At 43.1% G+C, this 17348-nt stretch overlaps 1 protein-coding gene across 2 annotated transcripts in view; it reads right to left on the reverse strand.

The window, feature by feature from the left end:
- The window catches only part of SDAD1 (SDA1 domain containing 1), a 31045-nt gene extending 27747 nt beyond the window's left edge, over window positions 1–3298 (reverse strand). Inside the window, exon 1 of one of the 2 annotated variants that reach the window (XM_040237096.1) lies at window positions 3039–3298. In XM_040237096.1, the coding sequence (XP_040093030.1) occupies window positions 3039–3128 (90 nt within the window). In that variant the 5' untranslated portion in view covers window positions 3129–3298. The remainder of the gene's footprint in view (window positions 1–3038) is intronic. The other variant, XM_040237097.1, reaches the window with a different exon arrangement.
- Between the last annotated feature and the right edge of the window lie 14050 nt (window positions 3299–17348).

Raw genomic sequence — 17348 nt, forward strand, 5'->3', positions numbered from 1 at the left:
TCTACTAGGCTCCATTTCCATAAGAGCTAGTCTCAATCTGTTCACTTCTCTCCACTTCTGTTGATAATTCCAGTGGTACCACCAACCCTTACATAGGCCATTCTGACAGCTATTACAGTAGTTATCCTGCTTGCAACCTTGCTGCTCTACAACCTATAACCTCCAGAGTAATTTTTAATAATATAAATCAGATCATGTCACACCTCTGCTTAAAACTCTTCAATGGCTCCCTAACACACCAAGAGTAAAATCTTAACTCTTTACCATGTTTTTAAGGGCCCCACATGACCCAATCTCTGTCTGCCTGCATTTCCCAGGTCATATTACAATACCCTTGTCTGTGCTCACTATATGTTAGCAACACCAGCCGCCTCTCTATCTCTTCTACACTGAGAGCTTCTACACTTCCTATCCTCCCTGTCTAGAATGAATGCTCTTGATCTGTCTCAATATCATAGCAGAAAAGCCTTCCCTGTTTATGGCAGCCAAATCAACAGCCTCCAATCCTAACATATTCATATCCAGTTTTACTTTCTCCATAACTCTTACCACTCTATGTCTTCCATCATTAGAATATAAATCCAAGAGAAGAAGGCTCTCATATCTTATTTATCATTGCATCCTGAGTGCTTGGTGGTGGTGACTGAGTTGGTAAGTCGTATCTCACTTTTTGCAACCCCATGGCCTGCAGTGTGCCAGGCTCCTGGAAATTAGAATTTTCCAGGCAAGAATACTGGCGTGGGTTGCCATTTCCTTTTCCAGGGGATATTCCCAACCTGGGATCAAACCTGTGTTTCTTGGGTCTCCTGCTTGGTGGGTGGATTCTTTACCACTGGGCCACCTGGGAAGCCCGTACCCTGAGTGCTTAGAATTATAAATACTAGCACACAGGAGATACAACATGTGTGAATTTGTATAAGAATTTCTTAAGGGAACGGATGGGTGATCCTCTGAGGTAGGTGTTATCTCCTTGCACATTAAAATACACATAGGCTCAGGTGGTTAAATCTCTGGTTATACAACTGGTCAATAGTAGGCCCAGAGTCAGAGAAGGCAATGGCAACCCACTCCAGTACTATTGCCTGGAAAATCCCATGGATGGAGGAGGCTGGTGGGCTGCAGTCCACGAGGTCACTAAGAGTCGGACCCAACTGAGCGACTTCACTTTTACTTTTCACTTTCATGTACTGGAGAAGGAAATGGCAACCCACTCCAGTGTTCTTGCCTGGAGAATCCCAGGGACAGGGGAGCCTGGTAGGCTGCCATTTATGGGGTCGCACAGAGTCGGACACAACTGAAGCGACTTAGCAGCAGCAGGCCCAGAGTACAGAGTTAGTGCTGAAACCAGTGCTTTTAAATACAGCATTGTATAGACTCTCAACTATGCTTTGTCTAATGGTTTATGCTGGGCTGTGCTTAATCACTCAGTCATGTCGGATTCTTTGCAACCCCATGTACTGTAACCCACCAGGCTCCTCTGTACATGGGGATTCTCCAGGTAAGAATACTGGCGTGGGTTGCCACGCCCTCCTCCAGGGGATCTTCCCAACATAGGGATCAAACCCAGGTCTACCACATCACAGGTGGATTCTTTACAGTCTGAACCACCAGGGAAGCCCAAGAACACTGGAGTGGGTAGCCTATCCCTTCTCCAGGGAAACTTCCCCACCCAGAAATCAAACCAGGGTCTCTTGCACTGCAGGCGGATTCTTTACCAGCTGAGCTACTGTGGAAGCCCCTAAAGTTTACACTGCTTTACACATCTCAAATCCTCATCTACATTACTTAACTTCTTGTATTTGTTCCTAACTCTTTTTATTTCCACTTCCTTGAATCTTTCGAAAGGCTCTCTCTGCTGGTGATCTAAACCACTGAGACCACTATATGTGCTGCAGTCCATGGCATCACAAAGTTGGATTCCACTTAACCACTGAACAACAACAACAACAGTAACAGTTCACATAAATACTTCCATGTGAAAATCTGGAGGAGGGGAAATGAGAAGGGCAATCAAAAGATGAATAATTATGTAAGTCATTTGCACAAATAATTGCAGCATATACCTGTTTAATGCCTGTCAGATAAATGGGTGTTTGAAGAAAGCACTTGCCAAATTAATATCAAAATCATCACTTTCATTTTGTCACTTCTCAGCTCAAAACACACGTAATGTTCACAGTTTGTATGAGGTCAGTATACAAAGCCCCTCACAGTCTGGATCTAATCTCTAATTTTCAACCTTGTCTTTTCCCGACTTAAATTCTGACATCCAGGTATTGCCAGTTTCTGATGAGGTTGAATCTGGTTTTAAATATATATACCAAGCTAGAAAAGACCCTGATGCTGGGAAAGATTGAAAGCAGGAGGAGAAGGGAACAACAGGATGAGATGGTTGGATGGCATCACCGACTCAATGGACATGAGTTTGAACAAGCTCCGGGAGATGGTGAAGGACAGGGAAGCCTGGCATGTTGGAATACATGGGTTCGCAAAGCGTGGACACGGCTGAACGACTGAACACCACCACCACCAAGCAAGCTCCTGTGTCTCTCCCGTATACTTGAGAATCCGCCCCCTTCCCAACAGAGTCCCTGGCACAGAACGCCGGCTCCCGTAAACAGACTTAGATCGAAAGTATTCTAAGAAAAGTTTCATCAAGTGTTAATGACTAATTCAATTTAGGGGTTTCAGAAAACAAAAGGCTTGAGAAAGTTGTCTAGAAGTCGGAGGTTAGGGGGCGAACCATTTGTCTTTCCACCTCAATAAAGTCCGGAGATAGGTAAAATGAGGTCTTTTAAAAGGTGTTTCTGTGGCAGCGGGGTCTACCGAGCAAGCAGAAAATCCAAACAGGCAGCAGATTTCAAGGGGTAGGAAAAGAATTCTGAGCATGTCTCTCCCTTAACCTCTTTTCTCCTCACGGGGAACCCCTGAACTTAAGAGACGAACACGCGGCGAGCCAGAATCCCAGCTACATCCTACGCCTCGTTATAGCCAGCGTCCCAACCCGGGTTTCCAGCGTCACCGCGCCGCGTTCCTACCTCCTCCACGTAGGCCGGCGGGTCCCGCTTGATCAGATTCTGTAACTGCGGAAGGTTGCTGGGCAGCTTGTTATTGTTTCTGCTAGACATGTTGGCTGCTCACTGGCTCCGCGACGAGCAGTGTTAAGAAAACCCACAGCGCTGGCAACTTCCAACCGTCTCAAGCGGCGGTTCGGAGTCGTGCTTCCGTGTATGACCGGAAACAGCACATGGGTAGCTCGGCGGGCGGCGCCATCTTGGTTCTTAAAGCGAGCTTAACTACGGGAACCTCAAAGTGTCAAACTTACTCTCGCGGTTTACTGCCCCCCCCCTCAACCTCCCTCGGCCAACTGCTACTGCCTAGCGTTGCTGAAATAATCTGAAGTGCAAAGACTCCCCCCACCACGCACACAATAGTCTATTTCACTATCCCGACACTCTCATGAAACAGACAAATGAAAATTAAGTTACCAAAACAAACCTTCACAGCCTAAAGTTTTAAAGAAAGCTGAGAGCCGAAAAATTGATGCTTTTCAACAAAGCTGTTGGAGAAGACAATCTTGAGAGTCCCTTGGACTGAAAGGAGATCAACCAGTCCATCCTAAAGGAAATCAGCCCTGAATATTCATCGGAAGGACTGATGCTGAAGCTGAAACTCCAATACGTTGGCCACCTGATGCGAAGGGACTCATTGGAAAAGACCCTGATGCTGGGAAAGATTGAAGGCGGGAGGAGAAGGGGACGACAGAGGATGAGATGGTTGGATGGCATCACCCACTCGATGGACAGGAGTTTGAGTATACTCTGGGAGTTGGTGATGGATAGGGAAGCCTGGCATGCTGCAGTCCATGGGGTCACAAAGAGTCGGACAAGACTGAGCTACTGAACTGAACTGAAAGTTAGAAGCGAAGTGTCGATTGGGTGTAGATGGGTGGATGCGAGCTAAGTCGCTTCAGTCGTGTCCGACTCTGCGACCCTATGGACCGTAGCCCTTCAGTCTCCTCTGTCCATGGGATTTTCTAGGCAAGAATACTGGAATGGGTTGCCATTTCCTTCTCCAGGGCTCTTTTCCACCCAGGGCTTTTCTCTACCCTGGGATCTAACCCACATTACCTGCATCTCGTGCATTGGCAGGCAGATTCTTTACCACTGGAACCCCCTGGGAAGCCCCTGGGGAGTAGATGCTGCTGCTGCTGCTAAGTCGCTTCAGTCGTGTCCGACCCTGTGCGACCCCATAGATGGCAGCCCACCAAGCTCCCCATCCCTGGGATTCTCCAGACAAGAACACTGGAGTGGGCTGCCATTTCCTTCTCCAATGCATGAAAGTGAAGAGTGAAAGTGAAGTCGCTCAATCCTGTCCAACTCTTCACAACCCCAGGGCCTGCAGCCTACCAGGCTCCTCTGTCCATGGGATTTTCCAGGCAAGAGTACTGCAGTATTGCCTTCTCCTAGCAGTATCCTATTTTAGAGAGGGTGAAAAAGATCAATGAGGGGCATAAATTAGTTTTCCTGTATAATTTAAAATACCTGTTCTTGTGTTGTTTTTAATTGTTTCAACTCAAGTGGCACAGTGGTAAAGAATTTGCCTGCCAATGCAGGAGACACGGGAGATTCAGGTTGGATCCCTGGGTCAAGAAGATCCCCTGGAGAAGAAAATGGCAACCCTCCAGTATTCTTGCCTGGAGAATCTCATGGACAGAGGAGCCTGGAAGGCTACAGCCCACAGGGTTGCAGAGTCTGACACGGCTGAAGTGACTTGGCAAGCACTCTACATGACTCAGGAAAACAGTAGATAAAATATAGTCATGTTGACTGGTTTAAAATGAATTTGTATTTAAAACACCACTCCTGTTATAAACTTTGTAAGTACTGTTCTACAAGAGTTTTAATTTCAGATTCTGTTCATTCAAAGAAAGTACATTTCCACAATTTCAAAGTGTGAAAAAATAAATATGTGGAGAATGAGTTAATCCCTCACCCTGTTCCAAGCACTTCACTTGTATTGAATCCTGAGAAGAGCCCTCTAAAATAGGTGCTAAAATTACCCTTACTTTCCACATGAGGAAACAGGCTTGGACAAGTTGACTGCCGAAGTTCATAGCAGGTGAGGAAGCTGGGATTTCAGTCCAGGCAGTCGTGATCATAACTAGATGAGAAAGAAAAATGTAGCCTGATAGTTGTCAGCTGGTTAGCTGGTCTGGCATCAAAAGATGGACAGTGGTATTCCCCTGCTTAATATAAGCAGTTTCACAGAACACCAGATTCAGTCCAGGTCATCTGCGGCCGTGTCTGAATGAGCAAAAAAACAAGACAACTCTGTAATCACATCTAAGCACAAGCAAGTTCAAGAACTCTGGGCAAACCACTTGCAGTTTTTCAGCTACACTTGGAGAAGGACTATCCTACCTGTCATAGAACCAGGTACTTGTGAAATTATTAAGAAGTAAATGTAAACAACATTTTTTTTAAAGCTCTTTCACAGATTTAAATTAAAAACATTGTTTTTGGTTGGTTGAATTAGTGAGGGAAAAAAGCATTCTCAAAACAAAATATATTGAAATAATTTAATTCCTATCAAAATTAAAAGCTTATGTACTATGAATATTTAAGTCACTAAAATGTGACTTATGAGTTAAACACTCAGGCCATGTCACCAGCTTTTATTCATAGTCTGTACATCAGGCACTAGGGTAAGTGTTTGTCTGTTTTTGGACATACCTCTTGGCTTTCAGAATTTTAGTTTCCCAAACAGGAATCAAATCCAGGCCAGTGGTGAAAGAGTCCTAACCACTGGGCCAGAGGGAATTCCCTAGGGTAAGTGTTTTGAATACAAAAATAAATAAATTTCACCCTCAGGATATTCAGAGACTAATGAGAGAAAAATGGAGTACACGTTCCCACAATGAATAACAGAGGAATGAAAGCAATAGAGAAAACAATCTAGCCCAGAAGAATTAGCATGTTTCACAGCTGTGAAATTAGTTTCACACTATTTAATTGAAATTTTTGATGAGGAGGAGGTTTTTTTTTTTGAGAAGGGAAAGAAAGATTTTCTATATAAAGAAAATAGCCGGTATAAAGGTGTGACAGCTTGGAAAACTCTGGTGAAATTAAAGGATGACCAGAAGTTCGGATGTGACTCATGGTTGGGAGGAGACGTGCAGCAGGGAAGGAGCTGAGGAAAATGAGTCAGGTGAAGTTATGCAGTTCTGATGATGAAAGGCTTTACATGCCCATCAGGAGGGCACACAAGTCTGCTCATTTTACCCCCAAACACCCTGAAGCTGGAATTTTGTTGTTGCTGTTGTTAGATGAGAAGACTAAGACTGAGAGTGTTTAACTGAATATGTATTTTCTTCTTCTTTTTTTTTGTCCACACCTCGAGGCATGTGGAATCTCAGTTACCCAACCAGGGATCTGAACCCACATCCTTTGCCTTGCAAATTGGATTCTTAACCACTATACCACCAGGTAAGTCTGAATATGTATTTTGAATGGCTAACTAAATATGTATTTTTTAAATGTTAAGTAATGGCTGCTTGCAAAGTTGCTTCAGTTGTATCTGACTCTTTTCGACCCTATGGACTGTAGCCTGCCAGACTCCTGTGTCCATGGGATTCTCTAGGCAAGACTCTTGAAGTGGGCTGCTATGCCGTTCTCTAGGGGATCTTCCTGGTCCAGGGATCGCACCTAGGTCTCCTGTGGCTCCTGCATTGCAGGCGGATTCTTTACTGCTGAGCCACCAGGAAAGCACCAGATAATAGCTTAAATACAAATAATTTAAGTGTAATACAGTGTATACATGTTTGTATATATCTGCCAGACCAACACTGAAAAAACTCCATATTCACTTCTGAACTTAATCTTGAATTGGCAAAGGAACGTTCCATCTTTTTGTGATCCTCAAATGATTTTTAACCTAAAGTGAATTATTCTAGAAGAGAAAATCTTTATATCTTTGTAAAAAGAGGCTCTATTATAATGATAAAATGTTCATAATATGTGGATTCAAATAGCTTTAAAAATGACTTATTTGAAGGAGCCTAGACTCAGTTCAGTTCAATTCAGTTGCTCAGTTGTGTCCTACTCTTTGCGACCGCATGGACTGCAGCACGCCAGGCTTCCCTGTCCATCACCAACTCCTAGAGTTTACTCAAACCCATCTCCATTGAGTCGGTGATGCCATCCAACCATCTCATCCTCTGTTGTCCCCTTCTCCTCCTGCCTTCAATCTTTCCCAGCTTCAGGGTCTTTTCAAATTAGTCAATTCTTACATTAGGTGGCCAAAGTATTGGGGTTTCAGCTTCAACATCAGTCCTTCCAATGAACACCCAGGACTGATTTCCTTTAGGATGGACTGGTTGGATCTCCTTGCAGTCCAAGGGACTCTCAAGAGTCTTCTCCAACACCACAGTTCAAAAGCATCAGTTCTTTGGTGCTCAGCTTTCTTTATGGTTCAACTCTCACACCCATACATGACTACTGGAAAAACCATAGCTTTGACTAGATGGACCTTTGTTGGCCAAGTAATGTCTCTGCTTTTTAATATGCTATCTAGTTTGGTCATAACTTTCCTTCCGCGGAGCAAGTGTTTTTTAATTTCATGGCTGCAATCACCATCTTCAGTGATTTTGGAGCCCCCTAAAATAAAGCCCCTCACTGTTTCCAGTTTCCCCATCTATTTGCCATGAAGTGATGTGGATCACAATAAACTGTGGAAAATTCTGAAAGAGATGGGAATACCAGACCACCTGACCTGCCTCTTGAGAAACCTATATGCAGGTCAGGAAGCAACAGTTAGAACTGGACATGGAACAACAGACTGGTTCCAAATAGGAAAAGGAGTACATCAAGGCTGGATATTGTCACCCTGGTTCTTTTACTTATATGCAGAGTACATCATGAGAAACTCTGGGCTGGAAGAAGCACAAGCTGGAATCAAGATTGCCAGGAGAAATATCAATAACCTCAGATATGCAGGTGACTCCACCCTTATGGCAGAAAGTGAAGAGGAACTAAAAAGCCGCTTGATGAAAGTGAAAGAGGACAGCGAAAAAGTTGGCTTAAAGTTCAACATTCAGAAAACTAAGATCATGGCATCTGGTCCCATCACTTCATGGGAAATAGATGGGGAAACTGGAAACAGTGTCAGACTTTATTTTTTTGGGCTCCAAAATCATGGCAGATGGTGGTTGCAGCCATGAAATTAAAAGACGCTTACTCCTTGGAAGAAAAGTTATGACCAACCTAGATAACATATTGAAAAGCAGAGACATTACTTTGCCAACAAAGGTCCGTCTAGTCAAGGCTATGGTTTTTCCAGTGGTCATGTATGGATGTGAGAGTTGGACTGTGAAGAAAGCTGAGTGCCGAAGAATTGATGCTTTTGAAGTGTGGTGTTGGAGAAGACTCTTGAGAGTCCCTTGGACTGCAAGGAGATCCAACCAGTCCATTCTAAAGATTAGTCCTGGGATTTCTTTGGAAGGAATGATGCTAAAGCTGAAACTCCAGTACTTTGGCCACCTCATGGGAAGAGTTGACTCATTGGAAAAGATTCTGATGCTGGGAAGGATTGGGGGCAGGAGGAGAAGGGGACGACAGAAGATGAGATAGCTGGATGGCATCACCGACTCAATGGATGTGAGTTTGAGTGAACTCCGGGAGTTGGTGATGGACAGGGAGGCCTGGCGTGCTGTGATTCATGGGGTCGCAAAGAGTCGGACATGACTGAGCGACTGAACTGAACTGAACTGATGGGACCAGATGCCGTGACCTTAGTTTTCTGAATGTTGAGTTTTAAGCCAACTTTTCACTCTCCTCTCACTTTCATCAAGAGGCTCCTCAATTCCTCTTTGCTTTCTGCCATAAGGGTGGTATTATCTGCATATCTGAGGTTATTGATATTCCTCCTGGCAATCTTGATTCCAGCTTGTGCTTCATCCAGCCCAGCATTTCTCATGATGTACTCTGCATATAAGTTAAATAAGCAGGGTGACAATATATAGCTTTGATGTACTCCTTTCCTGATTTGGGACTAGAGGGACTAGACTAGAGGGCTATTTTAAATTTTTTTCCAAAAGAAGCACACTCTTGACTTATATCTCTTTTTGGGGTGCCTTTTTGGTGATAGTCCAGACAACAGCTTGAGCACCATTCTTGAGCCATTAAATCTCTATTACAAGGACAATAATAGGAAGGAGGGAGGTGGGGGAGGGCAAAACGGTACACCTCCCACCTGAATTAGTCCTACGTATGAAAGTTCCAAACAATATAATGCTTTTTAAAAAATCCGTGTCACACAGTTTGTAGGATCTCAGTTCCCTGACCAGATGTTGAACTGGGGCCACAGCAGCGAAAGCCAAGAACCCTAACCATTATGCCACCAGGGAACTCTTCCCCAAACAATGTCATACTTTTGCATCTGCCTCCTGGGTCAGAAATTGGTGAGATGAATAGTACTACAAGCGAGTCTTTCCTGGGTACAGTGAGGCTCTGACTAAAGGAAGGAGAGGTCATGTTTATTTTGATGACTGAAGAAAGGCTTCATGAGGGTGGATGATGGATTTGAGAGAAGTCTTGAAGGATGGATAGGGTTTTGATTTGAAAGGATACAGGACTTCCCAGGTGGTGTTAGTGGTAAAGAATCTGCCTGCCAATGCAAGGGGCACAGGTTCAATCCCTGATCTGGGAAGATTCCACATGCCGTGGAGAAACTAAGCATGCGTGCCACATCTACTGAGTCTGTGCTCTCGAGCCCAGTAGCTGCAACAACTGAAGTCTGCACATCCTAGAGTCTGTGATCCTCAACAAGTGAAGCCACCTCATTGAGACGCCCATGCACTACAACGAGCAGCCCATGCTCGCTGCAACTAGAGAAAACCTGAACAAACCAATGAAGACACAGTGCAGCCAAAAATAAGAAAATTTTTTAAAAGATATTAATGTATAAGAAACAGGCCACAAAGTATACAATGTGATAAGTTTTGATATATGTTTGCACCCAATAAACCATCAGGATAACAATCAGGATAATGAGGATATTCATTATCCAAGTTTTCTTTTGCTGTACCATCCCAGACAAGCATGCATCTGCTTTCTGTCACCATAAATAAGTTTGCACTTGCAGAAATTTTATGCAAATGAAATCATACAGTATCTGTTCTTTTGTGTCAGATTTCTTTCATTTTTACGTATTTAAAAATGTGTCCATGTTGTGTGTATGAATAGTTCACCCCTTTTATTTTTAGGTAGCCTTCCACGGTAAGGATATACTGCAATTTGTTTATCTATTCACCTATTGAATATTTGGGTTGTGTCCAGTTTGGCGCTATCAATATTTGTGTCCAGCTCTTTATATGGATATGTGTTTTCTTTTCTCTTGCTGAGTGCCTAAGAGTAGAGTGCTAGACCATGGCAGGTTTGTATTTAACTTAAACACTGGTTAGTCTTTTGTGTCCACCATTCCACCAAAACTGTTTTTTATCAAGATCACTGATCACTTTAATGTTGCCAAGTCCAAAGGTCAGTTTTCATTCATTGTCTTACCTGCCGCGCTGGGTGTACAGTTGGTCTCTCCCTCCTTCTGGAAACATAGTTGGTAATTAATTGTCCTTTACGTGGTCTCTCCGCTTCTTCCCTTGCTCCACCATCGTGTATTGGTATTGGTATCATGTATCCTGTGTTGGTGACCAGAGGGATCTTAAATAGATTCAGTTACTCTTCCAGCTCCCCTTCTCTCTGAGTTAAAGCTAAAGCAAGTCCTTCAGGAACACAGAAGATGGTGTATAACCTGACCCCACCTTACCTTTCTGGGCTCCCCTCCCCGTCATGCTCCTCTTTGTCTACTCTGCCCTGGAAAATGGCCTAGCAGCTGCCTTCATGGTGTCAAGCCTCAGGGCTTCACACTTCGTTTGCTCTCTGGTAAGCGCCACACGCCTGGCTCCCTTGTTTTCCTCCGTTCTCTGCTCAAGTGACATCTTTTTAGGGAGGCTTTCCCTGACCTCCCATCCTGCCTCCCCCCCACACTCCTTTCTCCTGCTTTATTTTCCTCTTTTACCGTTATAAGCCTCTGGCATAAGATGTATTCGCTAGCTTAATTGTTTGTTTGTTTGTCTTTCTGCATAGCTGAGTTTAATAAGGACCCTGTCTTGTTCACTGCTTTGTCCTGCACACTCGGAGCCATGCATGGGCCGTAGTAAGTAATCAGTTAATATTTGTTGAAGGAATGAATAAATCATTTCTAGTTTTCCAGTTCTTCATTTGTGTGATTTATTAAAGTAAGAACTGAGCAAAACTTTCCTCAAAATCAGTGAGTGACTAACATGCAAATTCTACTTATTGTTTCTCTCATTAGAAACCAGTGATGGTGACTATGTTCAGAAAAGCCAGGTACCTGTCAGTCCTTTTCTAATTAAAATAGTTTTAACTGTTCGATTGGCCACTGGAGGGAGCTCTTGCTTTTCTTTTTAACAAGAAAATTATACTATTTGACTAAATACATACTGGCAACCCACTCCAGTACTCTTGCCTGGAGAATCCTATGGATGGAGGGACCTGGTAGCTTACAGTCCGTGGGGTCGCAAAGAGTCAGACACGACTGAGCGATTTCACTTTCACTTTATACACAATAGGAAACTGGTATTGGAAGAAATTTTAGCTTTCATATTTTCATCAGTTCTTTTAATTTTTTATTGATTTTCCTTTTCCCTCCTCTCTAGATTTGTTGCTGTTGGTGTTGTGCAGTTGCTAGGTCGTGTTTGACTTTTTGTGACCCCATGGACTGCAGCATGCCAGGCGCTTCTGTTTCCCACTGTCTCCCAGAGTTTGCTCAAATTCAAATTCTTTCCAGCTTTATTGTGAGTTTTATCCACAATCCCATCTATCCTTTCCTTCTTGTTGGGTTGGCCTTTAGGCATATCTATCAATCCCAGGCTCAACAGGGACTAGCTCCTCCACCATCTTGAAATTTTTTTCTCTTAAACCACAGTAGCCAAGTTCAGAAAGTCAAAGTATATCTCAGAAACCAGCTAATGGTTTTTATGTTCTATGTGGTTAAACCTAAAACCTCAAAGCAAGGTAACATTTCAGCTTTCTTGGAGTGAATGATTTTGCGTATAGAGAAGAGAGTAACCAGTTCCTTTGTAGGTAGACCACTGCATATTGTATCATCATTTAATGCAGTCCAGTGGTTAAGACTCTGCACTTCCACTGAAGGGGACCCAAGTTCTATTCTTGGTCAGTGAGCTAAGATCTTACATGCCACGTGGTCAAAAATAAATGTATAAAAATGTAATATTAAAAATAGCAAATAAATAACAAATAAATTAATCTCATTATGGGTAACTGAAACAAAGATTTGCATTTATGCTTTTGCCAGATTTCTTGAGTGTGCCAGCTAAACCTGATGTTGTTCACTGCCTAGTTCTGTAAAAATCTACTGTTACTGCTGGATTAATTTAGTCTGTGTAAGACTATTTATCTGACTGAGTTTGGATGATCCTGATTTTGACTGTTATTGGACTCCATTAGGAAATTTTTCCTTTTGGGTCCCCAAATCTCCTATTACCACTACATAATTTTTCCATTTTATGGGAAATAGGGTAGGCTGTGGATAGTATTTTTAAAGTGCTTAAGCAAGGTATAAGATTTTGGGGTCCTTTTTCAGAAGACAAGTTATAGTAAGGAGAGAAAACATGTGATATATATAAATTCCCTACTTCTTTCTTTGCTTATAAATTACGCTTGCTTGCTTTTAAAAAACTTTCCATAAATTTTTAGGGAGAAAACTGTTCCTCTGTCACCCAAATGATGTAACTGTTGTGGAGGGAGATCCTTGAGCATCCACAACATCAAGGATTCTATTTTTGTTGGGGGAGGGGCGATAAATGAAATTGATGAGAACACTTCTTGCTACTCCCCTGGAATGTTCTCCTGATTATATCCTCATAGACTCAGTTACAAATGGAATAACATTCCCTCTTTTGTCTGTCCCCAACCTGAGGGACCCACAGGGATAACAAGACAATTGGAACATTCTACTTTCAGGCTGAAAGATGGAGTAATGTGAGAACTACCTCGACATCACTTGGCATCACACTTGCTGGAAAACAAAGAAAGAATGAAACTTTTTTGAAGTCTTCCAATTTCCATCTCATGTTATCAAAATTAATAAGATCAGAGAAATGGGCTTCTCATATTTCAGCAGTCCTAAACTATTTCTGCAGTTTATCTTAAAATACAAATACATTTTTTAAAGCAGTACAGGGGGCATCAATGTAAAAGGTGACCAGTTTAAGGTATCCATTAAGCAAACACTGTGGTGTAGTGGGCAGAAAGATAAAAAGGGATAGTGTTTGGTGTGTGTTAGTCACTCAGTCATGTCTGACTCTTTGGGACCCCATGGACTGTATGGACTGTACCCTTCCAGGCTCCTCTGTCCATGGAATTCTCCAGGCAAGACTACTGGAGTGGGTTGCCATTTCCTTCTTCAGGGGATCTTCCTGACCCAGAAATCAAACCTGGGTCTCCTGCATTGTAGGCAGAGTCTTTACTGTCTGAGCCACTAGGGAAGTCCTGGTGTTTGGGGAGCCCTTAGAGAAATCTTAGAGATCATAATCTCTTATGCTTTGGCAGTTAAAGAAGCAGCCATGAGACTTAGCTCCACAGTCCATGAGTGGCAGGACCAGAAATTTCTTCTAGTCTCTTGATTTTGAGGCTGTTGGTTGTCCTTCCATCTGAAAGTTTTCTCCCAGTGTTAAAAGTCTGTGTTGGGGGATATAGGAGATACTCATAAAGATAATAGCAGCTAAAACTTATTGATTAAAATTTTTAAAAGTTTATGTAACTTGCATCATTTGGGTTCTCTGGCAGGCACTGAGACAGAATCAGATATGCAAGAGGTATATTGTTGGTGACCTTTATAAGAATAAAAGTGGGAGGAAGAAGAACTGGGCAGAGACTGTCTCAGACTGGGATGCAGATCTGCCAAAGTTTTAGTCAATCCAGTGGGGAGGTCCTGATGAAAGCTGCCCATCTGGTGGAAATGATAGGGTTCTAGTGTTCCTTCTATACTCAGTCATTGGCTGGAGGCTGCCCAGTGAGAGCATGGCCTCAGCTCAAAATCTGGGGGAAGTCCACGGTTCTGCAGCTGGAGGTGGTCAGCTAACCACCCTTATTGGGGCTAAATAGCAAGTTCTTCGTTGTTGTTTGTTCTTTTCCTTGGCTGTGCTCCTTAGCATGTGGGATTGTAGTTCCCAAGTCAGGGATCAAACTTGCACCCCCTGCATTGGAAGCATGGAGTCTTAACCCTTGGGCCACCAGGGAAGTCCTGCAAGTTCTCTGTTGAAGGGTAACCCAAGCAGCACACCTCCGTGGCTGCCATATAACCCAAGTGGCCCCAAAGATCTGTTTTTCTGGAGTTACCTTCAGTATCCAAATAAAGTGACCTAAGCCCTGGTTCCCTCAAATACAAAAAGTTTAAAATCTTTCTTAATATTTTTAGAGTCCCAGGCAGGCTGACATTTAAAACTGAATGCTACACACCAGTGGTTTAAAGCTGACTATCCCACTATAGGAGATTTCTCACTGATATTCTATACCTTTATTATTGTAACCTGCTGTCATTTTTTTTTTAATTTTCTTTTTTGATGTGGACCATTTTCTAAAAGTCTTTATTGAATTTTTTACAATATTGCTTCTGCTTTATGTTTTGTTTTTTTGGCTGCAAGGCATGTGGGATCTTGGCTCCCTAACCAGGGATTGAACCTGCACCCCCTGCATTGGAAGGCAAAGTCTTAACCACTGGACTGCCAGGGAAGTCCCCCTGCTGTCATTTTATAGCAGGCTTTGACTCCCATCTCCTTTGGCCTCTCTTTTTGCTGTTCTAGGATTCCCAACACCCTCCCTGCCTGCCAGAGGTAATTTCTGTTTCCTTATTATTTGGGGAAATTTAGCTGACTTTCACTTTAACTTCCATTCCATAAAAACCCCCAGCAGGTCTTACCCTAATCAAAAGCCCCATACCAGAGACATCTGCTTTGAGATATGTTCTGATGGTTTTAATATGGTAGAAGTGATTGCTGGCATCTCTCTTTTTAAGTAACATGTTTTTTCCTCTCTGTTAATGATTTACCTTGACATTTCTCCTCTCACATGAATAGATTGTGATACTAGTTCCCTTTTCTGGAGGAAGTTCAGATTGTCTACTCAGATGGTGAGGGGAAGCTGATGGTAGGTCGTTGGGCCTATTTGGTCTCACACGCTACACAGAAAGCATCATTCCCTGGAGATAGAGGTACCAGCAAATTTTCCTTTTTGTTGTTGTTGTTGTTGTTTTGTAAAACAAATTCCTTATGAAAACAGTCTGCTTGAAGCAGTAAAGTGAAATAGCATATTTAAAGGATGAGATTTTTAAAATTATATAGCAAATTTTATAGTACTACAAATTTTGTATAGTATTACCTGACACCTTTTCCTCTAATCCTTTACCAATTTGTCCCAATTCTCAATCTCATTCACAGACCTTGACTTGATCACTCGTTTGTGATTCACTTACCTCCCTAAAATACAGGGTCAAACCCCAGCCTGGAAACTTGGTGCAAAATGCCTCAGGTGATCTTTTAGGCGGGTGACTGCCTAGGAGCTAATTAACTGCTTTTAAGAAAGCTTGTGGAGAAGGCAATGGCACCCCACTCCAGTACTCTTGCCTGGAAAATCCCATGGACAGAGGAGCCTGGTAGGCTGCAGGCTATGGGGTCTCGAAGAGTTGGACAGGATTGAGCGACTTCACTTTCACTTTTCACTTTCATGCACTGGAGAAGGAAATGGCAACCCACTCCAGGGTTCTTGCCTGGAGAATCCCAGGGACGGCGGAGCCTGGTGGGCTGCTGTCTGTGGGGTCACACAGAGTCGGACACGACTGAAGCAACTTAGCAGCAGCAGCAGCAAGGAAGCTTGCTGGTTTTCCTTTCTCACCTAATTTCATCCTCTATACCAGCAAAATAAGCCCCCCAAACAAATTGACCATATTATCCCCTGGAGGAGGAAATGGCAACCAACTCCAGTATTCATGTCCCAGAAATCCCAAGGATAGAGGAGCCTGCTAGGTACAGTACACGGGGTTGCCAGTCAGATATGACTGAACAACCAAACAATAGCAACACAGAGTACTGTGCCCACATAAGTGGCGACCAACTGTTGCAGAAAGCGACTGACTGAAAGAGGGCACATGTCCATCCCTCCCCGGTGAGGAAGTCTCACTGTTTCCACAGGAAATCAGGATGTGACACAGGGTGACCTGAGAAACGCACTGGGTGAAGCTGACTGTATCAGCCGCTGACTTCAGGTTCATAGTACACCTTCAGTTCTTTCTTATTTTTCAGATGAAATATGTTATAAACACTCTCATTACATCTACCCCATAGGATGCACACACCCCACTTTAGAAAGCATTACAACAGAGAGCCTGGGGAGAGGATGTCATTTCACTAAGAGTAGTAAGGGAAATGACAGGGTATTAAGTAAGGTGGGGGTCTTCTGTGACTTATGCTTTGAAAGGATCATTCTGGCTGTCACGAATGGTAAGGAATCAAGAGAAAAGTTGAGAAACAGAAGCAGAAGAGAAAAGAGGAAGCTATTGAGGTGGCCTAGGAAGGAGACAATGATAGCCCAGACTATGGAATTAAAATACACATAAAGAAAACTGGTTAGGTGGACTTTTGGTTTTATTTCTCCAAACTGTTTCTTCAGTCCTGGAAACATCTCTCTGTGTGCATGAGATGTGAAACACATTCTGTTGTGAAGAAAGTAAGCAGAGGTCGGGGGAGGTTGGGATTGGCAGTGGGGACTTTCTATGCATCAAGATCTATGCTGGGCCTGTTTCTCAAACACTCCTAGAGGAGGAACCTGGTGTACAGGGAGGTCAAAGGGCACTTGAACCATGGTCATACAGCTAATAAATGGTGGGCTTCTGATCTTAACCCAGATATCTCAAAAGCCACAATCTTATTTCTTTTCACAGTAGCCTTTAAAGGCTTTGTCATATCACCATCAGCAGCTGCTAGCTGCCCAAACATCACACCTGTTTGGTCTATCAAGTGGACCTCAAATATACAAAGCTGATAGTCTCTGTCCACTCCCAGCTTCTAAAGACTCCACACTGCATAATACTTCCAGTCCAAGTTTCCTGGATTCTAGAATAACTTACCCTATATTTGGGTCTCTGTAACTTCCTGAGGCTTTATAAAATTTAAACATATATAGCTTTAGAGTATGGAAAAGAGTTGGGACATTTATGGTCTCTTGGATATATGTCTTATTGGAATGGTATTGCCC

Source organism: Oryx dammah, unplaced genomic scaffold (genome assembly GCF_014754425.2).
Source record: "Oryx dammah isolate SB20612 unplaced genomic scaffold, SCBI_Odam_1.1 HiC_scaffold_3, whole genome shotgun sequence".
Classification (NCBI taxonomy): Eukaryota; Metazoa; Chordata; class Mammalia; order Artiodactyla; family Bovidae; genus Oryx; species Oryx dammah.